General features: G+C 36.6%; 2 protein-coding genes across 2 annotated transcripts; both read right to left on the bottom strand.

The window, feature by feature from the left end:
• Positions 1-8,892: 8,892 nt before the first annotated feature.
• DSM5745_03015 (uncharacterized protein) lies at positions 8,893-11,042 on the bottom strand (the record flags this gene model as incomplete). The annotated part of the gene is made up of 5 exons (XM_026745031.1): positions 8,893-9,354; positions 9,429-9,776; positions 9,821-10,297; positions 10,406-10,924; positions 10,974-11,042. The coding sequence occupies 5 exons, from the start codon at positions 11,040-11,042 to the stop codon at positions 8,893-8,895; spliced, it is 1,875 nt and encodes a 624-aa protein (XP_026605897.1).
• Positions 11,043-12,299: 1,257 nt separating this feature from the next.
• On the bottom strand, positions 12,300-14,736 carry DSM5745_03016 (putative serine/threonine protein kinase (Prp4); the record flags this gene model as incomplete). Its single annotated transcript, XM_026745032.1, has 3 exons — positions 12,300-13,732; positions 13,779-13,981; positions 14,027-14,736. 3 exons carry the CDS (start codon positions 14,734-14,736, stop codon positions 12,300-12,302), a joined length of 2,346 nt encoding a protein of 781 aa, XP_026605898.1.
• Positions 14,737-14,989: the final 253 nt, after the last annotated feature.

The following is a 14,989-nucleotide window of genomic DNA, read 5'->3' on the forward strand; positions in this document are numbered from 1 at the left end:
CCTTTTTACTAATTATCTTGCTTTTTCTTATAATATTTTTTATTTTAAGGGTTTTTAACCACTATTTTATAAACTTTAGTAGTTTAATTAAGATTTACTAGTTAAAAGTTAGGGTTTTATAATAATTTTATATAATTAAGTATAATATAACCAGGTTTCCCGCACTTAAAATATATTATAAAAGTTAATTTTAACTAATCCTGGTTTAGTACTATTCTAGTATAACTTTAAAAGGGTTTTATTATATTAAAAGCTTATCCCGCAGGTATTTTATTATAACTTTTTTTAAAAGTTTATTTTATAAAATAACTCCTTTTTTGGGTTCCCTTACCACGGGTAAATCTATATTAATTTTTTTTAAATTAGTAGTGTTTTCTTCTTATTTAGCAGGTTTTAGTTATTTATTATAATATAAGATAATGCAAGGTTGCAAATATAATATATAAAATTAATATTATAAGGCAAGTTAAACTAGGTGTTTTTTAGTATTAAAAAGTTTTATATTATTAAGATTATAAATTTTATTTTAAAGTAAAGGTAAAAGCTTGCTAAAATAATGTTAAATTTATATTTTTTTATTATTTCTTAAAAAATACTATTTTAATATAGCTAAATAATTAGCAAAATCCCTAGGATCTTAGTCTTTTTTTTAATAAGCTAACTTTAGTTTAACTATAATATCTAGTAAACTAGTTATTAAACTTTTTAAAATTATAACTATCTATTTTTTAAAGTATTCCTAAGAAAATCCCTAATATTCCTTATTTATACCCTTTAATTTATTAGCATGTTAAATTTAATTACTTTTATATACTAATTTTATTATAGTTAAAGCTCCTAAAATTTACTGTTAATTTAATTTATATTTTTTAGGTGCTTTTTTAAAGTTTAATTTTAAAGTATTAAGCTAGTTAAAATATTACTACAGGCTAAAATTAAAATTATACTTAGGTATATTTTTATTTTTAATTTTACTATAATTTTTTAGTAAATTATTTTAATATTAATATTATTTTAAAGGTGCGTCACGTTTAGCTAATTAATTTTTTAAATACTTAATATACCTTTTTATATTTTATAATTATTAGGTTACTAGTATTTTATAAGTATTTTAATAATTTTTTATAGTAGTACTTTTAATAGTCTTAATAATAAAAAATTATTAAGTATTAAAAGGTTTTTTTCCAGGACTATTAAAATAGTCCTATTTAAAAATAAAGTGTGAGTATACTAGCGGCATAGTATATATTTTATAGGTAGTTAATAAGTAAAAAAGTTAAAATTATAAAAACCTTAAGTAAGCTAACTAAATACAAAATAAAGTACTAAAAGGCTATTTAATAGGGAATTAATATTAAATCTTAAGGCTTAAAATATATAAAAACTAACTTTTAGCTAATTATTTTTTGCTGGGGCGTTGGCCTTAAATACACTATTAAAATAATAGTAATATTATTACTACGTGTTGGGTTAATATTACCATGACTCTTATTTTATTAGTTCCCTTATCTTATCGGGGCTTGGCACCCGTGGGTGTGACATTACTTAAATATTAACTTTTACTTAATTATAGACCCGCGGCCGCGCTAAGCAGCTTTATAACTTATTTAATATAATAATTATTTAAAAAAACGCGTTTGCCACCGCCTAAAAGGTATTTATTAAAACATGCCTTAATATTATAGCTAAGTTTACGAAGAAAACAGGTTTACTAGTAAATAAAAAGGAAGGTAAGGATAAGTTCCCTGGTTTATTAAATAAGTTTAATAAAAAGTTATTAAAAAATAATTAGTGTTTATAGGGCCGGACCCTAATTAATAAAGCTAGTTTAAACCATTATTTTATTTCTAAATCTGTACCTACGTTGTTATTACTTTTATAGTAAAAAATATTATCTATAATTATAGTAAATATATGTTAGCAGCGCCTTAAATAATTATTTTTATACCTTTATTTTTTAATATTAAACAGGCCGCTAACTAACTAGTTATAGCTAAAAGATTTTTTAAATAATAGTTCTTTAAGTAACTATACACGTAATATAGCCATGTATATAAGACCTAGTAAAAACTTCTTATATATAGTAAGGTTTAAAATAGCCTGCTTAATAGTAATGCCCTAAGCCTTATAAATTATTATTATATACGCTAGTATAGCCGGGAACTGCGTACAGGTATAAATAACACTATAATAATAAAAGTCTTGCCTTATATAAAAGATTAGCACTATATTATAGCTATTATTTTTTTTAGTATATAAATTATTATACTAATTAAAAGCTATTATTAAAGCAAGCAGCGCTTTTTAGGTGGGATTTATAATTTTTAATAATTATATAATATTTACTAACATGCCCATAGCGCTGTTTATAAGACCTTTTTTTATTTAAATATTTTATATTAATATAATATAATAGTTAAAAAAGACTATAAGCTTTTTAGCTAGGTTTTTAGCCTGGTTTATTTTTATAATTATAGCACTAAATTTAACATAATTAACCTATAAGATAATTACAGGCTTACTAAAATTTAATATATAGTTATAATTATACTAGTGTATATTATTTTTTTTTTATATATATAAATTATATTTATAAAGATATTACTTTTACCTATAAGTAACTTAGCCTGTACTCGCGTTATAAAAAGCTCCTAGTTTTTTATTATAATAATATTTTTTTTAAGTACTCTAGCGCAAGAATAAATATACAAGTTATTTAAAAGCTTATGGTCTAGTAATAAATAATATCTAGCTTAATAATAAGGTTAAATTAATTATATAAATATTAACCAGCCTTCTTCTTTTTATTTATAAGTAAAAACATAACCTTAAAAAAAGGGCTTTAGCTAATTAAAGGCAGCTGGTAAAAGTCCCTGGCTAGTATAATATTTAAGTTATTAAAGGGTTTAGCTTTATAATTTAAAAAGATTTTATAATATTATTAGTTAATATAATACAGCTATTTTAAACCTATTATAAATTTTTTATTAATAATTAAATATAACATGCCGTGAAAACTTGCCTGCAAGGCTAATAATATTAAAGGCTATAAGTAATTATAACCCCCCTTATTTTTTAATATAACTAGTAATTAAAATAGTAAGTATAAGGTTTAGCTATTAATATTATATATGGTAATACTAGTTAAAGCGGCCTGTATAATAATAAAGGTTTTATAATTATTAATATAAAAAGTTATATATTTTAGGGTTATAAATAATAAGTTAATAATATAAGATTTACTAGTGCTAGCCTTATTATTTAAATTAATTAATAACTACCTTAGTAAGGGTAATAAATACATAAAAATAGACCACTACTTATTATTTATATAAAAAACTAGTAAACCGCGCGACCATAAAATACTTTTATAATATTTAATTATAATATTATATAGCTAGTGTTGCTTAACCTTTAGGCTATTTAAATAAGCTAATAAATAAGCTAATATATTTACTAGGTAATTTGCCTTTACTAAATTTTAAAATTTTAAATTAAAACCGGGTTTTTTTATATACTAAGTTTAATTATATTATTAATTAATATTACGCTGGCCTAGGCTATTAAATTTTATAAAAAAACTATTATTATAGCCAGGCTATTAAGCCGCCATAGTTTCCTAAAAAAGTATTTTAATAATTAGGCTAGTATTATTATTTTAAGTTAGTAAATTAATTTTATTTTTTATATTTTTATTATCTTACATGTAGCCGTCCTTTTTATAGCCATGGTGTTTATAGTAATATTTATACATGTTATAAAAGCTATTAAATACTAATTTATTAACCATACGCAGGTTATTTATCTTAATAAATAAATAGTAAAGTATTAACTTAACACAGGCAAAGTTTTTTAAGTTTATAACTTAGTTATATATTAGGTAGTACTAGATAATATAATTTTTTATTTTACTTTTAACCTTTTTATATACTTTAGGCTATAGGGTATAGCAGCGCATGTAATATAATAATATTAAATTAATAAGCTTTAGTAGCTACTATATATACTTTACTACTATATTTAAACCTTATTTAATACTACCTTTTTTATTACTAGTATTATTATGGTCTATATTTAGTAATAAAAACAGGTTATCTTATTCCTAATTTATAAAATATAAAATAATAACCATGCTATAGCTTAATATTTAAAGTAATAAGCCTAGTAAATAGTGGCAAACCTTTTATATAAACTAATCTTGCTTTATAATTAAGGTATTTATTATTTTTTATACTAATAATAATAAAGGACGGCGTGTATTAACATGCTTAAAAACTAATTTTATAACCTTTTTATATAATCTTATTTTTTTTTTAGGCTTTATAATATATTTAATAATATAATAAAGTAAAAAGCGCTTACTAGTACACGCGGCTATATTTAAGTTTATAAGCTACCTTAAGCTAATAATTAAGTTAAATATATTTAGGGTTATATTATTATAAGCTAAAAAAAGATAATAGTATATACTACTAGTTAGTTTTATTAACTAAAAATCACGCCGTGTTACTATAAAAAAATAAAAATAATAAATAACTTGCTTAATTTACTTATTTTTTTATTAATAGTAATTTATACTATAATAATAATATAATATATAGTTTATAACCTGCGCAAGATAAGCAAGTATATTTTTTTATTAAAACTAGGGCAGCTAAATGGCCTTATAATTTATATTAATAATAATAATTTGCACATGGGAAGAGTTTATAGCCATAATATACATGCCTTAATAAGCCTTAAATAACCGCCGTAACTTATTAAATTATTAAAGGCTATTAAAAATAAGGGTGGATTATATTTAATACATACTATAATTATAAGTTAAACCTTAATCTTGCTATTTATAGCAAGATTAATTATTTATAATATTAAACTTAGGCTTAATAACTATATTAAAAAACACGCGGTAATAATAATAAAACCATGCTATAATAATATAAGAATTATTTTATAAATTATACCATGTAATTTATTTATAAATAATCTTTATATTATTATATTATACTTTATACTTAAGTAACTATTATATTAGGTTATCCTAGTATAAATTAGCCGTAAAAAATGTTAGAAATAGGTAAGCCATGCTTATTTAAAAAATAAGTAATTAAAATAACACGCATGATAATAGGAAACAGGCTACTTATTAATATTTTTAACCATGGCTTTTAAGTTATTTTTTTTATTATGCTAAAACGGCCGCGTACCGTGAATAGTTTTAAAAAAACTAGTAATAAAACTTAATAGCATAAATAATTTAACTATATTTAATTAAAAGGCTGCTTATAACTTTTTTATAAAAATATCTTGCTAGCTAGGCGCGTGGTTATAAATATAAAAACTAGCTTGTTAATTTATTTACTAATAATAAATTATATTAAAGTAAACATATTAAAACCAGGGATGCCATGCAAAATAGCCACTTTTATATTTAAGTAAGTATTTAATATAATTTATAAATAATACCTTGCGCGGGCATGTTATAACTAGCTTTATATTACTATAAAAAAAAAGGGTAGAAAATACTAGTAATAATAATTATTATAAGTAGTTAAACTTAAATAACAGTATTATATAAAATAAAAAAAAAGTTAAATAAGGATTATTATATACTAGCTTAGTAATATTATTTACTATAGCCTATAAAGCCTTAAGCTTTGTGGTTATTATAAGTAAATTAGGTATTATAATTATATTAGGCGCCTATATATTATTAGGGTTTACTTATTAACTATTATTTAGGGTAATTAGCTTACTAGCTAGCTCCTAGTTTAGGATAAAATAATTAATTAGTTTATTTTTTAGTAATTATATAAGGTTATAATTATTTTTAATTATATTTTAGTACCCTAAATAATTTACTTAAAAATAATTTAACTATTATTTAACTGCCTAGCGCTATATTTTAAAGTTATAATAAAATTATAAGTATATTTCCTAGTTTATACTAAAATTAAATAGCTATAAGATTAATACCTTAAGTTTTTTAGGTAAAAGCAGGAGCTATTTATATACTTAATTAATATTTTATAAAAAGTTAATAATATAGCCTTTATATAAATATTAATAACCTTAAATATAATAAACCTTAATAAATATATAAACTCTTATAATTAGCATTTTCTTAATTTATATTAATTTTAAAAGGTAAAAAAAAATATTACTAGGATTTATTTTATTTTATAAACTAAATTTAAAAATCTCCTGGTTTTAGTTAGCTAACATGTAATGCTTATAAATATTATCCCTTTTTTAAAGGTTTATATTAAACCATTATTTTTAATAATAACTACATGTTTTTAGCTAGTGTATGTTAAGCTAGTGGTAAAAGTTATTTAATAACTTTTAATTATGGTTTATAATAGCTAAATATATAAAATTAATTAAAAAAAATAAATATAATAAAAAAGCATGGTCTAGGTTTGCGTGTATAAAAGGGCTAGAATTAACTTTAATAATTTATAAAAATAAAAATAAATTATTTTTAATAATAAACTAGGAGCTTATAGTAGTTAAGCTATTAATATTTAACTTAATATTATTTTTATTAATAATAATAGCTGGCTGCGGGCGCCTACCCAGCAGGTAAGGTATAAGTAATAGTAAAAATATAGTTATTGCGGGCGTGGAAGGGGGTATAAAGGTAATAAATATAATTAATAATAATAGGTATATTAAAGGTAAATAAAAAAGTTAGGGTTTACTAAAATTAATTATATAAGCTACTTAATTAGCCACTTACTATATATATTATTATTTTATATTTTTATAATATTTTTTTACTTATTATAAGTTATTAAATAAGTATACACCATGGTATTAATAATTTAGCTTTAGTTATAATAGGCGTGCTTATTACATGTTTAGGTTAATTATATTAAGGGGAGGATATTAAAAAGGCGGGTTAGAAAGGCTTATAGCTATAATAAATTATTTACTTTTTTTTTATTATATATTAATAGCCGTAATATACATGTAAGATAGTATAAACATGCCTTATTTTTATATTTATTATAAGTACCACAAGGCTTGCGGCCCGGGCACTGTTAAAATTAAAATATAGGTTTTATATTTTTATAGTAGCTATAAAATATAGTTAGCTTTATAATTAAACTTATTTATATAAACCGCGAGCGGAAAAAGGATTATAAAGTTAAGGTTTAAATTATTATATAATAAAAAAAACTATATTACAAGGTTAAAGCAGAGTAAAATAGTTATATAATTACCCTTTTTTTTAGCTAATTAGCGCTATTTAGTTTAAGCGGTGTATTAAGGTTATATAATTACCCTTTTTTTTAGTTAATTAGTGTTATTCTGCTGTTTTACATAATCCCTAATAAAGCTCACGTGACTAGGAGCCGGGACCTACGATTTATCGTGCGCGGGCCTCTACTTTGTTCCGTCCTCGCGCAATTAATGTGACATGACTGGTCACAGGGCGGGTGGGCTCGGCTGCTGGCCTGCGATTGGCTGCCCCGGGCAGACCTGGCGGTGTGCCACTCCACATTTGGCCATTCTTACAGCGATGATTCATGACTTTACACCTTTACACCGTCTTTTTCTGAGAGTTTATGCTTATGCAGTTCCTCCTCCACCAAGGAGCATGGACTGAGACTGAGACCGGGACTGGAGCTGCATCGCCCGACCAGGGCACTGTGCTCTCTGCTTCACGCCTGACACGCCCTGCCTGCCGCCCACTCTGCTAGCCTAGGCTGCACTGCCCAGACTCCCCAATGGGGGGTTACTACTCCGTACGGTGTACTACAAATATCACAGCCTTGCCCCCCGCCCTCCACTTCTTCATCCAGAAGATCTCGAACCCGGCCAGAGGCGAATCTGGTGGCAATCAGCTCAAGCCTCACAGCCTTGATGATCCATGAGTTGCAAGTTGCAACGGACCTGGAACATGGCGGTGGAGCCCTCCTTAATCTGTTGAGATTAAGGTGTCGACTGTGCGGCGGTCCACTTGAACCGTGGGCCTTGCTTGACTCAACGCAACCAGAGCATCAAAATAGAAACTTGGTTGTGTTCGATAGACCCCTCAATCTCATAGCCTATCCTATCTCAGCCCGCGGACTAGTGTAGACGATGGCAACGGTGCCAACGGCAGACAACCAACTAGTCTCGCAGCAAGCGCTTACGACAGACAGGAACCGTACTCCTGAGGCACCGGGCGTCTCGTAACGTACGGTACCCTGCTTAGCGCCAACTCTGCGATAGTGAGGCAGGCCGCGCAGCCAATGATGCGGCGCTGATGCCACGTTGGCAATCAAGCAGGGCTGGGCACGGTGGGTGGCCCTGTGGGAGAACAGAAGCCTGGCCGGGTCTGTGCTCTGCCTGAAGTCTGAAGTGGAAGTGGTCCGTCTGAGCCTGAGCCCGCTGCCCGAGCCTGAGGCCCACTTGTTCTATCCCCGTTTCATTGGCGACTGAAGGATGAGATCATATTAGGGATGTAAGATGACAAATGTCATGTCGACATTCGCCGCCTCGAATGTCGACATGACAGACATTTCGAGGTCGCGAATGTCCGATCGGCGCTCACCTTCCATATAGGGTATAGCGGGTGGGCTGCACGTGATAACTAGTCCTAATTTGGAAGGCGCACATGTAGATCATGAAAACTTTTTGATTTGCATACAAAATCGACGATTTTTGGGTGCGCTGTCGAAGCGCTTCAAAAGCGCTTTTTGAAGCGCTTTTGGAGCGCCTTTAGGAGCGCCTTTTGGAGTTTTGGTTTACATACAAATTCAATACAAAATCGAGAACTTTTGGGTGCGCTTTCGAAGCGCTTTCTGCAGCGCTTTTGAAGCGCTTTCTGCAGCGCTTTTGAAGCAATTACTGCAGCGCTTTTGAAGCAATTACTGCAGCGCTTTTGAAGCGCTTTGGCAGTCAGTTGAAGCCATCGGCCTCACACATAGCATCGGCAGCTGAAGGCCGGGGTCTTTTGGCCGCTTGAGGCGCTGCAGATGGTGTTTTCTTCTTGCGCTTGGTGGTGACCTCTCCTCCAAAAACAATTGTATCTTCGTTGCTTAGCAGCCTTTCGATCTGGAGATTCTTATGGAATAGCCAGTTGCGAGCCATCTCATCCTCTTCCTCCGCTAGCTGGGTGAATTCATACTTGATATCGCGGCTTGTACGGCCATTCGTAGGCGGAGGTGTAGGTGTAGAATCCAGAGCTCTTGTGTTCATGTAAAGATACACCAGCTTGTTTACTTTTTTGACCTGGAGACGAGATCTCCGCTTATCCTTGGTGTTGTTTATGGCGGAGAAGGCTCGCTCAGCGGAAACCGAGTTGGCAGTTGTGTAGACGAGTCGGATGGCAAGGTGGGAGAGGGACGGAGCGGTGTCATGCTAGGAGTCCAAAATAGTTAGTTCTGAAGCTATTCAAGAGGCTCTTCAAGAGGTATTCGGTCAGGAGAACTCACAAACTGCGCCCAAAACACCAGAGGGTCCTCGGTTTTCCAGAGATCCGCAGGGAAGAACTGCGCCTTCTTCGCTCGGTATAAAGCGAACTCATCATGAGCTTCCTCAGTAGTGAATGTAGAGAACACCTCTCTGATCACATCGGCCACTGGCTCATCTAATGAAGCAGAAACGTTGCGGGGGTTGAGATAGTAAGCGGCCCAGTGAAGGGGTGTTACCTGCTTGCCAAAGCGTCTCTTGAAGCCAGCGTACGGAGCCTCTGCAAGATACTCCTGGAGATCAGCTTTGTATGGTGTTTCTTCAGCGCTTTCGGAGAGGATCGAGCGGATCTGTAGCCAACGTTCCATGACCTAGGAAGTCAGCAGTTGTATAGCCAAAGAGATGGAGTACTTACAGTCATAATATTGGCCTTCTGATGCTCAGATTCAATCTGCATTCGGTGAATTGGCTCCAGAAGACAGAGGAGATTCTCCAGATCTGTCCAGAACTCGGAGGAGTTAATGATCGTGGCAACACCGCTCATGGCAGCTGTCTCTTTATTATTAGATTTTGAAGCCTTTATGACTTCAGGAGTTAAAGTCCACTGGCGGAGAGCAACACCAGATCTCCATACAGATCTTAAAGCATTGAACTGAGTTCCCCAGCGAGTAATTGCTGAGGCAATGAGAGTTCTTACCTTGCCTTCTTTTCTTCTCTGGTAATGATGGATCCAGGCCAATTGCTTTGGAGAGTTCCTGAAGTAAGAAATAACCGATGCAGCGTTCTTGAAGACCTCCTTGATCTCACCGAGGGAGAGAAGATCCTTCATGAGTAGCTGAAGGCCATGGGAGTCACAACCGATAAAGAAAACATGAGAGTACTCAGCCTTAGCCTGTAGTATATCCTAGACTGCCTTCATGGTGTTGCAGGTGTCGGTAGAGATGGAGTTGAAGCGCCGGTAGTCGATATTTGTATTGGGATTGTATCCCTCTTCATTCACAAGGTAGTTCTTGAGAGTTTGATGGATCCATCTTGCAGTTTCCTCTGTACCAAAGGCTCCGACTGTGATCTCTTCAAGGGTATAGAAAAAGCTACGCGTCGGGGTGTTGAATGACAAGCTTATAACGCGCTTTAGGGACTGATCGGTGGTCTTATCGATGGTGACATTGAGGAACTTGGTATCCTTCAGCTGTCGATTCACATCCACCTTATACTGATTGTAGTACTTATCAAGCAATTCGTTCGATAAGGCCTGGCGTGTAGGAGGGGTAATGTTGTGCCTTCTAAGCAGACTTCGAAGTTCAGGAGTTTCGTACACGGAGAAGGGGAGGCCACCGGTATAAACGGCCATGCAAAGAAGTTCTTGATCTTCCTGTTGTATAGCACCGTTCCAATTGAGAGTTGACTGACTGCTTCGAGGATGTCGAGGGCGCTTTGGACACTTGTCAAGAAGGTGTTCGCGTTGCCGAGTTATCTGAGGATCACGTTCCTCACCGCACTGCCTACATTGAACCCGCCTCTTTTAAAAATTAGTAAAAAATCGAAAAAAATAGGAATCGAAATAATACTTTGCCATCTTCAGTGTAAAATAGCTTATAAGCGTTTCTAACCCAAATATTATCCTGAATTCGAGTCATGGTGGCTTTGTTTGCTCGAAAAACAAAAGAATCGATATTTGTCCATAATATATATATTTGTTGTGGTGGTGTACTAGTAGCTAGTCTCGTTGCATTTTTCATAGCCGAGGGTTCCCTAGATCTTATTGGCTACAGACTAAGCTTGGCGCTGATTTACGACCTCTGATTGGCTGGAGTGGACCCACTACAAGTCACGTGTATGTCCGACCGGACTGACATTCAAAACCTTGACATTTCGGACAGACCGACATTTCCTTCCGAATGTCGACATTATAACATCCCTAGATCATATCATCAGCAAGCAGACAAGCAAACAGCCCGGCACGTTTCTCATTCGCTGTCGCCCGCCTATTTGCACGCTATTGATACGTGCTGGGCCTATCCCAGCCCCTGTGCTGACTCTGCCCCAGCCATCCTGTTCATGGATCTCTTTGTCCAAGCACGAGGATTGAATGACAGTGATTCGGTCATCTCGCCACGCCACTGCCACCGGCCACTGGCCAGTAGTGGCCACTCATGGTTGCCAACGTCCGAAGCTGCCTGGTTGGCCTTCCGCCACCAGCCGCGCCATTCAGAGTCAGGGAAGGGCTCATTACTCGCATGCTTCATCGGGTGTCCCGTGTCCGTGGTTGAGTCCGGGGTAGGCCGCCATACTTGTTCTACTTCGAAGCACTCCTTTCATCTACGGAGTAACCACGGCACATGAAGACGACATTTGTCAAAATCGGTGTCTGTTCTCGCCGCCTTCTTCCATTGTATCAGTGACGTGGTCACGAGGACGGAGTACGCCGTGGAAGACAGAGCCGCGTGGTCCTCGAGGTCTCGAAGCGTCGGAGAACCTCACTTGATCGATCTGGAATCTTCTAGTGACAAACAGAGACTTTGCCATATCGACTGAGTGAGCGATCATGATGCGAGATCCGACGATCGCGGTTTTACGGAGGAGGCTGGCCTGATATTCGCCTCCTTGGATGCCTGGATGCCTATGACCCCGTCCCGTTCTGCCAGCCTGGTCTGATTGTTGACTGCCTTTGCCACCACTACTGGGGTCCGAATCAGACTGACAGCCGGTAGCACTATACCCCATCCCTTTATAGGCATGCTGTGTTAACTACTCAGACAATTGTGTAATGTGAATGCATGAAATGATATCATTTCCCAGTCCTATATACAACCCGTGTTACCCCAATTGCCCGAATGATGTTCGATCTGACATAAGTCGCCTCGAGCGACATGCACCTGGACGCGTACGCCAGTTCAGACCTTTGGGCGCGAAATAAACGGGTGCTTCAACGCCTCAGCTGGCGTGCATCGCTTCTCCGGATTAAGACTGAGGCACCGATCCAGCAGATCGACAAACAGAGCCAGCTCCTTCGCTTCGCTATCTGACATCCCGCGCGTGTCCTTGCCCATCAATCGGGTCTTGAGATCACGAGTGGGCTTCTTGAAGTCCATGACCCGGGTGGCGAGGCGTCCGGTGATCTTGTCCTCTTCTGTGCTGTGGAAGTTGGCCATATCGTCAAAGTGGAGGTGCGCCAGGGAACCGCGCCGGAGGAGCTTGGGCGGATATTTGCCACGACATTCCATGATCGATTTGAGCATCTGGTTGTTATTGCGCCCCGTGAAAAGGATCTTGCCTGTGTAGAGCTCGAACAGCGTGCAGCCAATGGACCACATGTCGATGGCGTAGTCGTATGGAATGCCTAGAATGATTTCTGGTGCGCGGTAGAACCGACTGACCAGATATGGAGTAATTTCATTATCTGAAGCTGGCGATGCAGAACCCAAGTCGCACACTTTGAGTACGTTGCGCTGCTCGTTGACCAACAGGTTGTCGGGCTTCAGGTCAGCATGGAGGATATTGCACTTGCGCATTAGGCTCAATCCCAGGAAGATCTGTTGGGCGTATGCTCGAATCGCACGCAGGTTCAACCCTACATCTCGGCCAAACTTCTTCAACACCTCGCGCAGATTCATGCTGAGATTTTCAAACACCATGCACAAATGACCCTTGTGCTCGAAGCTCCGTTCAAACTTGATCATGTGTTTCTTGTCATCCGGGTCTGCTTCGCGGAGTTTCTCCAAGATGTCGATCTCCTTAAGCCCAGCCTTCTTCATCGTGTCATTCTGGCGGATTATCTTGATTGCCACAACACTACCGGTCTTTGAATCCTTTGCCCGAACGACAGACGAGAACATTCCCTTGCCCAGATTCTGTTGCACATGGTAACGCCCGTCAATCAACTCACCGATCCGGAGGTTATAGTATCCTTCCGGATCATCCCAGTTGTCCATCATGCTGACGTCGAGCTCTCGAGCTTGAGGTACAGCAATGGCGGACGCATGCGCTGGCTGTGTCGTTTCTTCCGTATCTTCAGCGAACATATCATCATCGTCATCAGCAAACATATCATAAGGATCTTTTGCCTTTGGTTCCGGCTGCGGCGGCGCGTCCGGGATGAGCACATCCTGCTTGGTGGTCTTCGTTTCATCATAGCTCGCGGCAGAAACTTCGTTACTCTGCCCGCCGTGCCTTTCTCTTTCGGCTTTCATGTCAATAGTAGGATCATAGTCTGCAGCTGAAGGCTCATCTTTGTCCGCACCGTCCGCGGCGCCGTCTTGCACCAAGTCCGAGTCCTTGCCAATGCTAAAGTCGGGAAACGAATTGCCGTCCGGAGTGGCCGCCGAGTCTGCAAATGTTATTACCAGGAAGGAACAAGGCATAAAAAAGCTTACCTGGTGTCTCGTTACTCGGGGTAGCCGCTTCGCTCGTGGGGGTTGCACCCCTATCACCACCGAGATGCAGTGCTTGAATGCGCAGGGGCGTCGCCTGCTCTCTATATTTAGCTTTGATGGCTTCGCGCCGTTTACGCCGGGCCTCGAGCTGAGCGGCTTCGTCAAGAGGTTCGACCGGCTCGGCGAAATCTTGGCCATTTACACTGAGCAAGTTAGCATGTCGACTGTCAACTAAGAGGAAGACATACCTATTGTCACCATCCGTGGAAGCGGCCGTGGAAGCTGCCTGAACCTGATTTTCCTGAGTTTCAGCATCCTGTCTAGAATCTCGAGCGACAGCTGAGGGTCTCCCCCGTTCGCTCACTGACTGTTCAGTAGAAGACCTTGGTTTGCTCTGTGAGGCCTCGCTGCCCTCTCTCCGCGATCGCTGCGATTCCCACTCGTCGCCCGAGTATTGTTTGCGTTTCCGAACCCCGCGGTAAGGCGATCGACTCCGCGTACGCTGCCGCTTCTCCCTCCGTCGGTCATAGTCATCGTCGTATCGAAGATCCGCAAGCTGGTTTTCTTCACGGTCGTAGTCGTAGTAAGACCTAGGTTGCCTCTGGTATCCTCGATCATTGTCATGTCGATGGCCCACGCGTCGCGGCGGTGGCGTTCGTCCGGAGCGTTTGTCGTCATCATAGTCATATCCATAGTCATCATAGTCGTAGTGTTCCTCCCGTCGACGCTTATATCCTCTATAGTCTCGGTACGGAGAGCGCGACCGCGACCGCGACCGCGACCTGGTCCTAGATCTCTGGCGACGAGGCGACTTGGTCACCGATGCGGATGAACTAAGTCTGGTGGGACGGTCAACGCTGTTGCCATTAAGGTGAGATTGCGACGTAGTTGCCTTCGTCTCCGAACCTGATTCGATGATTTCGCCTTCTGAGGCGGTCGATGACCTACGTGAGGACATTGCGGCCTCTCTAATGCCACTCAGTAGACGCGATTTCACCAGAAGTTCCTGGACAGCTTCGCAAATAAGAAGAATGACGCTGGTTAGCGAGAATGCTTCCAGAAGTGGGCGTTGGGAGTGATTAGAAAGTCCAACCGACTGGGTAAAGACGCCACAGCGCTATCTATCTTATCACTATCGGGCAATGTAGACCATGAATCTTTTGAATGGAACAGATGTCAGGCGAATTCGACGACTCGGATGGATTCGCGAC

This window comes from Aspergillus mulundensis (assembly GCF_003369625.1).
Source record: "Aspergillus mulundensis strain DSM 5745 chromosome Unknown scaffold_2, whole genome shotgun sequence".
Lineage (NCBI taxonomy): Eukaryota > Fungi > Ascomycota > Eurotiomycetes > Eurotiales > Aspergillaceae > Aspergillus > Aspergillus mulundensis.